This window comes from Rhinolophus ferrumequinum (genome assembly GCF_004115265.2).
Source record: "Rhinolophus ferrumequinum isolate MPI-CBG mRhiFer1 chromosome 13 unlocalized genomic scaffold, mRhiFer1_v1.p Super_scaffold_3, whole genome shotgun sequence".
Lineage (NCBI taxonomy): Eukaryota > Metazoa > Chordata > Mammalia > Chiroptera > Rhinolophidae > Rhinolophus > Rhinolophus ferrumequinum.
In genome coordinates this window covers 3189595-3203041 of record NW_022680356.1, presented here as the reverse complement: position 1 = coordinate 3203041, position 13447 = coordinate 3189595, and the positions used below count along the sequence as shown (strand labels likewise).

At 54.5% G+C, this 13447-nt stretch overlaps 1 protein-coding gene across 3 annotated transcripts; it reads left to right on the top strand.

Annotated features, from left to right (window-relative positions):
• Positions 1-232: 232 nt before the first annotated feature.
• On the top strand, positions 233-12226 carry IL1RN (interleukin 1 receptor antagonist). Of its 3 annotated transcripts, none has more exons than XM_033100983.1 (5): positions 233-370; positions 7834-7885; positions 9314-9402; positions 9941-10053; positions 11050-12226. In XM_033100983.1, exons 1-5 carry the CDS (start codon positions 361-363, stop codon positions 11260-11262), a joined length of 477 nt encoding a protein of 158 aa, XP_032956874.1. In that variant the 5' UTR covers positions 233-360; the 3' UTR covers positions 11263-12226. The 3 variants fall into 3 exon arrangements, with proteins under 3 accessions (XP_032956874.1, XP_032956873.1, XP_032956872.1); XM_033100982.1 differs by lacking the exon at positions 233-370 and adding an exon at positions 7594-7695; XM_033100981.1 differs by lacking the exon at positions 233-370 and having other exon boundaries at positions 7704-7885.
• Positions 12227-13447: the final 1221 nt, after the last annotated feature.

Sequence of the window (13447 nt, the reverse complement as noted above, 5' to 3'; positions counted from 1 at the left end):
GGGTCTTGCGTGGCACACCGGGCTCGGTGAGCCTGCTGTGTCTGGGCAAGTGGAGGAGTGCATGAACTGCTGGTGGTCACAGTTGGGTGGGCACACAGGTCCAGCCCCACTGGTCCAGCCCAGTGTCTCACACGTGACCTCCAGGTTTCGGCAGATAAGAACCAGTTTGGCTTCTGGCAGCCTGAGTCATGCTGTTGCGGCGGGGCGGGCCAGCCCTGCGTGGGTGTCAGGAGGAAGCACGCCCAGCCCAGAGGCGCTGGGGCACAGGTACCGCCTACTGTCCTCCTTCCCAGGCAGCTGCTTGTCTGCAGCCAGGGCCTGGAAGACCTAAGGACACCTCGTGGCTGCCAGGCCTTCCCCATGGCTTCAGGTAAGCTCCCTCCACTCCTGTCTTCCATCTGAAAATGGGCAGGACAACGCCATTAGTGGTGTTTGCCAAGTGGTTTCAGATTCTGGAGAACAAGGTCCCCAGGAAACGTCACAGGTGTGAGCTGCTGGCCATGTGGGAGGCCTGGCCACTGTGGAGGAACAGCTGTGTGAGGAGGCCATGCAGAGGCGGGGCTGGGCCAGCAGGTGACAGAGAGGGCTGGCCTGCCATAAGGAAAGTCTGCAGCTCTTAGAGTCTCTGCTCGTTTTCCACTGTTGGTAGAAACAAGGGAGCTGGAGAAATATTTCTGTACAATGAGGGGGAAGGACGGTGTGAGCTCCCCGAGGAACACCGATAGGTCTAAGCAGCAACGGGGAGGGTGGTGACTGTCACTAAGTAGTTCTGGCAGACGCTTGTCACAGGAGAATGCAGGCGCAGGTGGCCAGGACCTGTAATTTCTCCAGAAGAGTCAGATATTCTGATTTGGTATGTGTAGTATTTTGATTGAATAAAATAGTAACATGAACAAATAAAATATACAGTGCATGAGCTACCAGCTGTCACCTCTAGATCCGTGTGGGCAGAGAACAGATCTTAAGGCTGGTGTCTGAACCCCGTCCTCTGAGGGGTAGACTCTCTCCTCTGAGTGTCACCTCCTGGTTGTCAAGAGGAGGTTGACACAGGCACACCTAGTTTCATTGCATCTCACAGAACTGCTTTTTTTAAAAAAAAAATTGAAGGTTTGTGGCAGCCCTGCATCCAGCAAGTCTATCGGCCCATTTTCCCCACAGATTTGCTCAGTTTGTGTCTCTGTCACGTTTTGGTAAATCTTGCAGTATTTCAAACGTTTTCATTATTATTACCTTTGTCACAGTGACCTTTGACCAGTCATTTTTAATGTTACTATTGTAATTGTTTTGGGGCACTACGAACCATGCCCCTATTAGATGGCACACGTGATCGATAAATGTGTGTGTGCTGACTGCTCCCTGCACCGGCCATCCCCACGTCTCTCCCTCGGGCCTCCCTTGTTCCTTAGTCCCTGAGACACAGCCATGTTGACATCAGGTCACCTATTGACCGACAGTGGGCCCTAAGTTTCCAAAGGAAAGGGAGAGTTGCACGTCTGTTCCTGGCGAAGATGCTGTGAAGACTGTTGACATGACAAAAAAGGACTGAGAATGTCACATAAACTCAGTTGACAAAGCGGTGGCAGGTTTCAGAGGACTGGCTCCAATTCTGAAAGCAGTCCTCCTGTGTGTCAAATGCTGTCAAACAGCTTTGCACGCTATAGAAAAAAATCATTCATGAAAGGGAGAGTCGATCCGTGTGGCAAAGCCTGTCGTCGTTTCATTTTAAGAAATTTCCAGGGCCGCCCAGCCTTCAGCACCCACCCCTGACCAGTGGGTGGCCATCGACACGCAGGCAGACCCTCTACCAGCACCAAGATGGCGACTCGCTGTTGGCTCAGACGTGGCTAGTGTTTTTAGCAATAAAGTATTTTTTAATGAAGGTACATACATAGTTCTGTTAGACATCATGCTGTTGCATTGTCTAGACTGAATAGACTACAGTAGAGTGTAAACATTACGTTTACGTGCACTGGGAAAGCAAACATTGTGATATTCGCTTTACTGCAGTGGCCTGGGTGGAGCCCACGGCACGGTATCTGCCTATAGCAGCCATCACGTCCAAGTGTCCCCCGCAGGCCAGGCACTCTGCTTGGCTTGTCACCTGGCTCATCTCTGTAGTCCTCACAACAAGCACGTGAGGAAGGGCCATTAATGTTCACATTTCCAGGAGAGGACACTGTGATGCACAGAGGTGAAGTAACTTGCCCAATGCCAGGTGACCACTGCACGGGGACGAGCCAGGCTTGCTCCAGGGCAGGGACACTGAATGTGATCATGGGGGTCAACCCAGCTAAACCCCAGCACTCATGCCACAGGCAGCACAGCCCCTCCTCCCCCGTGGGTGTGTTAACATGTCGGCCATGGTCTTGTGTGTTTTTCAAATGTGTAGAGGAGGGTGCTGGAACCTATTCCAGAACTAGCAATAAACTGAAGAAATCACTGTACTTAAAAACAGTTCCATCCAAAACACCAGCACACGGTGCTGAATAAATGTCTGCACTTGACTTGTAATTACATAGTTGGAGGAGATTAAATATGAATGGCTAAATTAAAAATGAGTTGGTCAATGCTGTACCTGCTATAGCCTCTTTTGTCGAATGGTAGACTTATGGTTTGGGGGCACTCTCATATGCTCTGTCTGTCTGTCTAATAAAACAGGATACACCTCTGCTGCTAAAACCACACTGAACAGGAAAGGGGCAGTAACTGTGCCTGCAATTTGAGGCACTGGCCACCAGATGGTGCCAGCACTTCTAAGGGCTCATGTCACACGGTGACTATCACAGTTTTCCCGGGGATCAGGAGTTCCTAGGATGTGGGACTTTCCCAGGAAAAACCAAGGAAATTGATCGCCCTAGTCTGTAAGCAGGTAGAGCTTTCTCTTTATCCCATGTAAGGTTTTAGAACCATCTTTTTCTCACTGCCAAAAATTTCAAAGCAGTTATGGGATAAATCATTGCTCTGTAAGCTGTGAGCTCTAACTGAGGGGCACAGCATAAGAACACATATAAGCCTTGCTTCTGTGAAAGGTGCAATGAAGCAGAGAGGAAAAGCCAGCCGCTGCTCTGGCAGGATGGGTACGGGGACAGTTTCAAATCCTGCCTCCGCCAGGATTGGGGCAAGTGAGCTCTCTCGGAGGCTCGACTTCTTATTCTACAAAGCGAGCATAAGAACTTATCCATCTTGAAAATGGTGTAAGTGTGCCTGCCCAGCACAGCTTGTTACTGTTACGAGGGTCAAGCGAGATCGGCATGAAAGAGCAGGAAACAGGGCCCGAGCACAGCAGGTGAGACACACAGCCGTCCCCTACCCAAGCTCCTGTCCCCCTCCTGTCTGCACAGAAGCTGCCTCATAAAGCTCTTCATTGGGGCCCAGATGGCAAGAGCAAACACATACCTCTAGAAACACAACATGACGAGATCAAAGTGGCTTTCTAGACAGACACATATCAACCCAGAACCTGCTGGATCAAAACCATCTTGGGAGAACCTCGGGAGGATTTACAGCCAGTTGACCACTGGGACCTGGGAGGAGAAACAGGAGTCTTGCACAGCAGTGATGGTGACAGTCAGCTTTGCACAGTCTCTGTACTGCCGTTCACTGCAGGGCCGGGAGGTGGAGACAGACAAAGAAGACATGCGATGGTGCTGGAGAGACAGACAGAGAGGATGTCTCATGGCACTGACCCTCCCCTGTGCACCAGTGTGCTCTCCCACGTCTCAAGAAGGGTAACTGGAGCCTCTTAGGGAAAACGTACAGTTTGTACAGCAGCACAGCCAGTGCTATGTGTTGTGTGCTGCATGTCCAGGCACTCAGGAGCTGGCTGAGATGTCTAAGCGTGTGTTAGTCAGTAGCTGCAGAGGCACACTTGCTGCTTTATTGACAGTGCCTGGGTGACACGGGAGGCACAGCTGGCCATGTCTGCACTGGGATTCAATAAACTTCCCTAATAAACAGGATTTATCCATGGGAAGTGTTTTCTGGGAGGGGACAGGGCCTGTGGGTGAGATACTGAACTGAGGAAGAGAGCGATTGTGGTTGGAAAGTGGGACGATTGCCCTAGAAAGACTGAAGAGCAGCCAAAGCTCCCTCCCCCCCTGGAGTGCTAGGGCCAGCGAGTCACAACATCCCTTCCCAGCTCTGCCCGCAATAACATCATGCCAGTGGCTTGAAATCACCCGTGGTAAGTGTACTCACATCACAGAAGCTAGCAATGCTGTAAGTCAGGTGTCCTCTGGCGGTCGAGCCAGCACACCACTGCCTGCCTTTGGACTTGTGTCTCACGCATGTGTCCACTGTGACCAGGATGACCCTAAAACAAATCTGATAGTGTCACCCTCTGATTCACTTTTCTTCAAGGTAAGTTTCCTTCTCCTCAGCATGGCCTCTCGTCTTCCAGTTTTTCCCAAATGCTGCTTAAACTCCAGCTCCCAGAACAAGACATGACACATGCCACATCAGGTCCCAGCTCTGGCCAGCGTGGCTAGGGCCCAGCTTCCTGCTTAGATGATGAGTAAAGCTGGACAAAACATCTCTCTAAAACATTTGAGGGTGTCGAAAACTGGCTGAGGCTTTGAGGAGCCGCAGAGGCTGGAGGTGGAGCAGGGCCTCGGGCCTTACCCAGAAGCACAGGCCAGCTCCAAAGGCTGAGCTTGGCCAGACTCGGGGTTTGGGCACAGGCGAGAAGGGCTGTGCTGTATCTCCCACTGAGGAGCAGGGCCTGACAGATGCCCAGGTTTGGGAGGGGCCTGGAGGACCAGGAGGGAACAGAAGAGGGGTAGCTGGCACAGTCACCGACTCACCTCTAGCCCTGGCTAGGTGAAAGGTGCCTGGGCTGCAGGGCCTAGGCTTCCCTGCCCAGCAGAGGCCAAAGTGGGTCATCTCTGGGCAAAGTCATCATTTGCAGCCTTGAGGGATCCCCACAGTGTTTGCTGTACCATGTTCAGCAGTCAGCCACCGGGCACAGGCAAGGTGACCCATTCACTGGAGGAAAACATGACTGGAGGAGGCCCAGTAGGGATTCAGGTAGGGGAAGGACCGGGGACAGTGACCGGGGACAGCCTTTATGAGAACCACGAATAATAAGCTCAAGGATTTGAAAAACAAGACTGAAAATTTGGCAGAGAACTGGAAAGTACACAAAAAAGAAACCCAATGGAAATTGCAGGACTGGAAGACGCAATTGACTGAACTTGAGGACGAGCTGGCATTTGCGTGGGTGGCACTGGGCTGCTGAGCACTGCACAGGCATTAGCAGTGAACTCGCGACCTGCCTACTGTCACCCCAGTATTATGTGGACACGGACAGCCTGCTTTTCCCATCTCCTTGCACGTGGGACTTGGTCGTTTCTGCTGTCACCAGAGTCCAGTCGGTCAGGGCTGAGCATGGGGAGGGCACTAGCACAACTGTGATGCCTGCAGATGGGAGGGTAGGACCAGGCCGACGGGGAGGGCTGAGCCGACTGCGTGATGCAGCCCTTCCCCTCAGTTAGGGAAGTGGAGTGAGAGGCCGAGCGCCAGAACCGAGAGTAAGTTTAGTCAGACACTTCCTGTGGGCAGAAATCATAGGGACACTAACCTTTTTAAGACGGAACCAACGGTGGAATTGTGGCAGGGAGTTTGCCCTCCCCCACTTTATCCCCACCCTAGGGAATGAGGGCCGGAGCACAGGGCATGGCTGACTGGGTCAGGGATGTGTGGCTGGCCTCACCCACTTCGCCTGGGACGAACAGCACACGCCGCAGCTGTATGTTGTCTGAGTGTTTCCTGGAGGCCAGGGTTAGGGCTGAGCACGTCACAAGCGGCACCGCAGTCCTGGCAGCCACCTGTGACACGGCTTCTGTTATTAGCCCCAGCTAACAGCTAGCAGATAAGGGGACTGGGACCAAAAGCCCTTGGGCACATCTGCTGGGTGGCCCAGCTCATAAATGACACAGGAGGACGTAACCCAGGTCCTGGGCACGAACGCCCGTCCCCAGACCCAGAAAGGCCTGTGGGCCACTTCTCGGGCACAGACCTGGGAAAGGTGGGGACCCATGGCTTCTGCTGTCCAGCAGGAATCTGTCTCTGAATTTGGGTTGGGGTCAGAGGACTGGTCCCAGGAGCTGCACTTTGGGCAGGACCTTGACTACTGGTTCGTAAAGGACACCTCCTTCAGGCATCCCTCCCTAACCAACAAAGACAAACAAAACGCTCCCCTGGCCCTTGAAGGGAGATATCGGGTCTCACACGTACTTCAGAGGCAGAGGACTCCGTACCACCAGGGTGCACGTCTCTGAGAACCGGGCAGGGGCACACATGGGACAGTGACTGGGGACAGCCTTTATGAGAACCCCTCCAAGCAAATGTGCTCTGATGAGGAGCTTTTTAAAGATCTGGGAAATTCCTTTGTCACCTTCCTCTTTATGTCTCTTTTATTGAGGCGTAATTGACATATTATATCAGTTTTGGGCCAGAACATGATGACTTGCCTGGTACCACACGTAGTTACATAATTCTTTCCTTGTGGTGAGAACTTTTGATATCTACCCTCTTAGCAACTTTCAAATACGCAGTGTGACCTTCCTCTTCGGAGGGTTTTCCCTCACTTGACACACTGATTCATTGGTTGAAAATCGCCAGACTCATCACGTTGCTTGCAGCAGGGGAAGGCCCATGGCTGGGATCAGGAGGCCTGGATCCTTTCCTGGGTCTTTCTGGGTCGTGCTCCACCAGCGACAGGGTGGGGTAGGAGGGTGGCTGAGCTTTCACCAGTCCTGAAAGGTCAGTCTGCTTCTGCGCTGCCATGTGCACCCCTTCACAGAGGTCACGTGGAGAGAGATTCTCCCGCCTTTGCTCCCCACACACAGCAGTGTGCTTGCCTTTCCAGCTCTCTGGTATGTAGTAAAGAAGGTGGTGTTTACTCGTGTCCACTGAAGGCCAGAACTGTCCCCTTCCAGCCAGCTAGCCTCCCTTCCCCACTCCCTTCACTCTCCGTGAAGTGACTTGTTCAAAGCCACATGGGTGGTTGACAGCAAGTGGCAGAGGTGGAACTTGGATCCATTTCTCTCCTGGTGCTGAATTCACCTCAATGTCCTCAAGACGTGGACGACAGGGACAGAGCTGGTGTCAAGGCCCCTCCCAGGAAGATGGCTCTGGAGCAGAAAAGTTCAGGCAAAGCCAACTTCGCCATTTCTGTAAATAAAGTCGGTGGGGCTCAGCCCACCTCTTGCTTTATAGGCTGTCGACTGCATGTACGTGATGCTGAGCTGAGTAATCATGCGATCATGTGGCCCACAAACCTTAAAATGTTTTCCATTTGGTCCTTTTTACAGAACGTTCATAGTCCCTGGTCCAGAGTCCAGCAAGGACACAATGTGACATGAGACTGTCCCTGTGCTGGGGCCCTGCCACTTGGCGTATTGGGAAAGGGGACATTAGACTTGTTTTTTTAAGTCAACAAAGAGTCCCAGGACACCTGTTGGCACATGAGGGTGTCTGGTTCTTGCTGTGCTTCTCTTTCCAGGAGCTCAGTAAAGGGAAATGGAAATCTCTACTTTGGGGAAATTGCATAGGGAAAAGGGGACGGTCATTTACAGCACCGTGTTGCGACACTCAGCAGGGCTGACCGTGACAACAGCAAGGGTTTCTCTTTTTTTGAAATGCGAGGGCATTTCCGTTTGTCAGAGTGGGGCAGGGCGGTGACAGCTGTTTGGGGTGAGTGACTATCTTCTTTATAAGCAGCTCCTGTGGGCCTGAAATGGCAGTCCCCGTAGCCGGCGTGCCACAGGATGGGGGCCTGTAGGTGCCCCACCAGCCACCTGATCTCTCTCCTCCTCTTCCTGTTCCCTTCAGAGACAGCCTGCCGCCCCTCAGTGAAGAGACCCTGCAAGGTGCAAGCCTTCAGGTAAGGTTGGCCCCCAATGAGGTGGGTCTGTACTGCCAACGGTCCATTATTAGAGAAAGGAGCTGCGATGTGCAGCCCTCTGGGCTGGTTTTCAGAATGTTCTAGACGTGCAAGCTTGGCTGCCTTTGGAGACCTGGTTGACTTTCCCAGAGACCCCAGCAGCTCAGCGAGTGATGGACACGTATGTGTCCAGGTGTCCAGTGGGGGTTTGGGTCAAGTGTGCTGGGCAAAGAAGTGGAGAGGGTGCCAGGAGCAGGTGACAGTTAGCAAGGCCTGTCTGTGCTGATACCTGGGAGGATCCCAACCCTGGGTCTTCAACTACCCCATCTGTGACATGGGGTTCACGATGACCCTCTGCCTGCCTTACAGGTGGTTGTGAAAATAACACTGGGACAGTGCTCTGTGAACCGTCAAGTGTCCCCAAACAATTGTGATTTTTAAAAATTGGGTCAGGAGTTTGTGAGATGTCACCATCACTGTCGTGAGGACGACAGGCTGTGATGCGTCTGAATGTGCCGTCTGCCTTGTTAGCCCTGGGCTGAGGGTATCTGGGTGACCTCATCCTCTAGCCTGAGGCTGTGGGTCAGACCTGTGCAGACATCTGGGTTAGTGCCCGCAGTCCTAGCTGGCTGGGAGCTCCAGGAGGGCTGTTCAATCCGTCACATGGATACTCATCCAGAAAGGAGGAGTAACTACAAAGAAGTTTACAGTTTGCCTGACCATCTCACTGAGCTCACAGGATTCTTAAAGCTGCTGGGTGTTGGCAGCCACACTTCCCAGGACAGGAGATGAGGCACAGGCCCCAGGTCTGGCTGGTGGGAGGCAGGAAGTAGAGGGTCCACATCTACCTCACGGCCGGAGGGGCCCCCCACGAAGGAAAGACTGAGAGCCAGAAATGGGCTGCTGGGCAAGCTGTACAGGAAGCTGCCCCTGCCAGGCCCAGAGCAGGCCTGTGGTGGGTGGGTGACAGGCTCAGGGACATAACCCATGGTCTAGGGCTCAGGGTGAGTGACTGCGAGGTATCTGTCCCTCGAGACTTCTAACTCTGTGCTGTGGTGGCCACTAGTCTTAAGTGACTCTTTAAATTGACATTTCAATTAATAAAAATAGAAATTTTAAAATTCAGATCTTCAGTTGTACCGTATCTCAAGGCTCGGCAGCCACGTGTGGCCTTATGGGACAGCCGACAGGGAGCGTCCTGCAGCCTGGAAGTCCTGAGGTCCAGCACTCGTCCAGCTCTCGGATGAAAGGGAGCAGGGCTGGGGTGAGCCTGTGTCCTGGCCAGGGCCGCCTTCGGTGTCCTCCTGCCACAGGGGGGCGAAACCGTCGCCCCCTGGGCAGAAGGTCGGACTCAGTCTCAGCGAAGCCTAGGGACACAGGAAGGCTGGGGCTCAGTGCTGTCTGCGATGGGATCCTTTCTCGTTTCAGAATCTGGGATGTCAATCAGAAGACCTTCTACCTGAGGAACAACCAACTAGTTGCCGGATACCTGCAGGGACCAAACACGAAGTTAGAAGGTAAGAGGTTGCTGGGGACATCGATGCTGTGTGCACTGCCCGGGCTGCGTCGTAGCGGCCTCTGTGTGACATCCTGGCCACTGGAGGGCAGGGCGGGGTAAGCCTAGGTTGCGGGGTGCTACCTGCAGGCACGCTAGCCCCAGGGCCACAGCCTCCAGTGCACAGGCAGCCTGCATTCCTGTGTTCAGACTCCAGCTCCTCCCACAAGGGACACACCACATGGGGAGGCTGGCCTTTCCCTGCTTCGGGAGGCCCAGGGTCTTGGGGGCAAGGTGGTTCAAGTCCTGGGACCCCCCTGCGACCTTGTGTGCCAGTCCCCGGCTCAAGGGCAGCGTAGCTGTTGACCTGAAGCTCGGGTACTGGGGCGGGCGGGGGCAGCTAGGTGATGTGCCTGGTTTGATCTTCTGTTTGGATGCAGATGAGAAAGATAGGACCTCACTGCCCTTATGACCTGGGTCCAGTTAGGGGGAATCCAGGTCCGCCCTCCTCGCTGCCCCCTGCTCTCTGCAGACTGACCCTCTGCTCTGCTCTTCCCCAGAGAAGATAGATGTGCTGCCGGTTGAGTCCCATGCTGTGTTCCTGGGGATCCATGGTGGGAAGCTGTGCCTGTCCTGTGTCAAGGCTGGTGACAAGATCAGGCTCCAGTTGGAGGTAAGGACCTGCCCAGACAGCAACCTCCCCACATTCTTCCTGCAATTCTGGGGGCCGACTATGACCAGCTGGGCACTTCTGCTCCACATGGGGAGCTGGGGCTGTTCCTGCTGCTGCTCTCAGCGGGCTCAGCTGTCCCTGCGGTGTTTGGACGGTTCCTCGTGGTCACCCAGAGTTCAGTGGTCAGCTTCAGCTTCCCTACAGCGTGGCTGCTGGGAGGGGTTATCCCCCAAACACAAGCACTTATAAAACGTCTGCTTCATAAGTCTGGGACATACCGCTAATGTCCCCTTGGCTAGAGCCCATGTCACACGGCTGAGTCTAGTCTCCGTGGGGGATGGGCTACACAGGGGTCAGCACCAAGAGACTCGTTTAGGGACCTCCATCTCTTGTCCCCCACCCCACATACACGCTCCCGCTCCCAGTGAAGCCCCCGTCCTTGTCTGCTCAGACCTGTGGCCAGCACCCCTTGGTCCTGTGCAGCATTAAGGGCTTGCTGGCCCTGGGAAGAGATGGCTTTGCCTCAGGAGCCTGTTGGACCAAATCTTAACCCAGGTGTGAACCTTAGTCCACAGTGGCCATAACTGTGCATTGTTACCTCGCGCTGCTCACGGGCAGGGCACCTCTCTGGAGAGGACCGCCTGCTGTGTGTAGAACAGGGCTGAGGTGGAGTGGACTGTGACACTCTCTGCCTGCCTCCATTGCCCCTGCTCGAGGTGTGGACCCCAGCACAGCTCAGCCTTCCCAGGCCGGGGCCTCCACTCGTGGCACCACGTGCTCACCAGACTCACCGCCCCCTAGCGAGGGTGGCCAGACCTTCCCAAGCCAAGCTACGACGAAGGGGCAGCTTCTTTGTGGGGCTGTTATCCCAAGAGGCCTGGCACGTGTGGCCTCCAGCAGGGGTCCCCAGGTCAGCCTTCGCCCCACCAAGAGGGCCCCAGGGTGAGGTGGAAGGTGGTGGCATGGGAATCCTCACCTGCTGGTCCTGACCCCCAGGCGGTCGACATCACTGACCTGAGCAAGACCCAGGAGCAGGGCAAACGCTTCACGTTCATCCGCTCAGACAGCGGCCCCACCACCAGCTTCGAGTCGGCCGCCTGCCCTGGCTGGTTCCTGTGCACGCAGCTGGAGGCCGACCGGCCCGTGAGCCTCACCAACAAGCCCGGGGAGGCCATCATCGTCACCAAGTTCTACTTCCAGCAGGACTAGTGGCGCTGCCACACTCCCGCCCAGGTCCCCAGCTGTCGTGGGCTCTGAGTGTCAGCCTCAGTGGGCAGACCCTCAGAAGGGGCTCCAGGGACCCTGGTATCAGGACTGTGTATCCAGGCCCCTCAGCTCTCCAGCCTCCATTTGCCCCACGGTGGTCTTTCTGCAGTGCAGCTCAAAGCCCTTCAGGGTCCTTCCAGGTGACACCCAGGCCATCCGGCCAGCCTTCTCTCCTTCCGGGCTAACTCTCCACCCCAACCCACTAAGTGCCTTCACTGACCTTCCACCACATGGCTCCCAAACCCCAGGGAAGCTGCATTTCCAGGGTTTGTGGCAAAATGGAAAATAAGGATTTCGTGGTGTTTTTCAAAAGCCCATTTTATCCAATTTGAAGGAAAGTCTTTTACTTGGACATGATGTCCTTCCTGGAAGGGGGTAGGGGCTCAAAATATCCCTGTATTTGTGAAATGGTGGTGAAAGTCAGTTTTCTTTTTTGTTTCTCTTCCTTGTTTTTATAATGCCCTAACCTGTAAAAATGAGAAGTTAGCAGACCATGTTGGTCCCTCATTTTTTGTTTCTGAAATGTTCCTTAAGTCTGGACCCTACCGCCCCGGCCCCAAGCACTATCTCCTGTCCAGACCTTCCACAGCTGCTGGCAGGTCCCAGCCCCCAAGTCACAGCAGCTGCCCTCTCCCCCTGCCCTGTCCCCTGATCTCCCGAGGAGTGACTCTCTCCTTGGCCATTTCAGCACTTCTGACACTGAGACTTATTTGACAGATGCATGTACGTCTGTCTGTCTGCTCCCAGACTGGAGCAGCAATGTGACTCCATGTGTCTCTGGTCGCTGCAGGGCTGAGCACATTCCTGGCCTTTAGCTGGTGCTCACAGGGGTATGTTGTATGTGAGTGGAAAGTTTCCTGCTCTCCGTGACTCAAGCTCTGTTTTACAATAAAGCCTTGAAAATGCATCTTCCTCGCTGGCCGTGTCCATGGCCCCAGGCTCAGGGCAGTGAATACTGGGGAACGGGGAGGCCAAAGGCTTCCTCACCTTGGCCAGTCCAGGGCCATCTGTCCTCAGGGCCTGTCCCTCCTGGGGCTTTCCTGTCCCCAGACACACTAGAGCACATTTCCCTGCAGGAAGATGTGTAGCAGCATTGTCCCCAAACCAGAAACACCCCAAGGTCCCGTCACAGGAGAAGAAGTGCCTGCATTGCGTGTGTTAACATAGTGCAGCTCAGCAATAGACATGAGGAGCTCCGGCTGGTGGCACGCAGCAAAGTGGGACCTGTCACCCACAGAGGCAGAGAGCACAAACAGGCAACGCGGATGGGACGAACACAAGGACCAAGAACGTGTCCTCCCTGAAGGCTGGTGGCAGTGACTGGGGGACACGGAGGGTCTGGCAGGGGCACAGACAGTCAGGTTCCAGGCAGCACGCTGCTTGTCAGCTTGGATGTGGCACTTTTCTTTGTGTGCTGTATTTCAAATTCTGAAATGTTTCACAGATGAAAAGGCTGCCCCTCGTCTGTGGGGGAGGATTGGGTTGGCAGGGAACATTGCATCTGCCCCACGAGGTGGGTGTGTGAATCTGCAGGAACCACTGTCATTAGACGTCCCTTCCCCTGGCGAGTGGGGATGCTCTCCTCCCTCCTGCCCAGAGTCCCAGAGTCAGGCTCCCCGGGGCCATGAGCTGCCCTGAGATCCTCATCGCAGGGCTTCTTCTGGGCCAGTGTAGACTGAGATGCTGGGTACAAAGGGGACTGAGCACAAGCTGTACCCCTCAGCCTGCTCTGCTCCCCATTCCCAAACTGGACGCCTGCCTGCCTGGCTTTATTAGAGGAGAAGAGCTCTCTGCTGAGAACAAACTACATCAAGCAGGTTGCAAGGCAACAGACGGGGAAATCGTCACCGTCCTCTCCAGATCATGCATCCTGTGTCAGCACGGCCGCCCGTCTCTGTGTCTCTTCCTTGTGTGCAAAGTGGAAGCAGCCACGCCTGCTCCACGGGGACCATACAAGAACGAAATGTGATGATCCAGGTGACATGCTGCGTGTGACAAAAAGGCCCAGGTGGCTGACGTGTCCTCAGTCCTGGTAAAAGGAGGACATTTAAGGCAGGAAATCCTTCAAGGCTGACTGGTGACAACAGCAGCAAACACGTGATTCTCTGCAGCCACCAAGCCGGTCAGA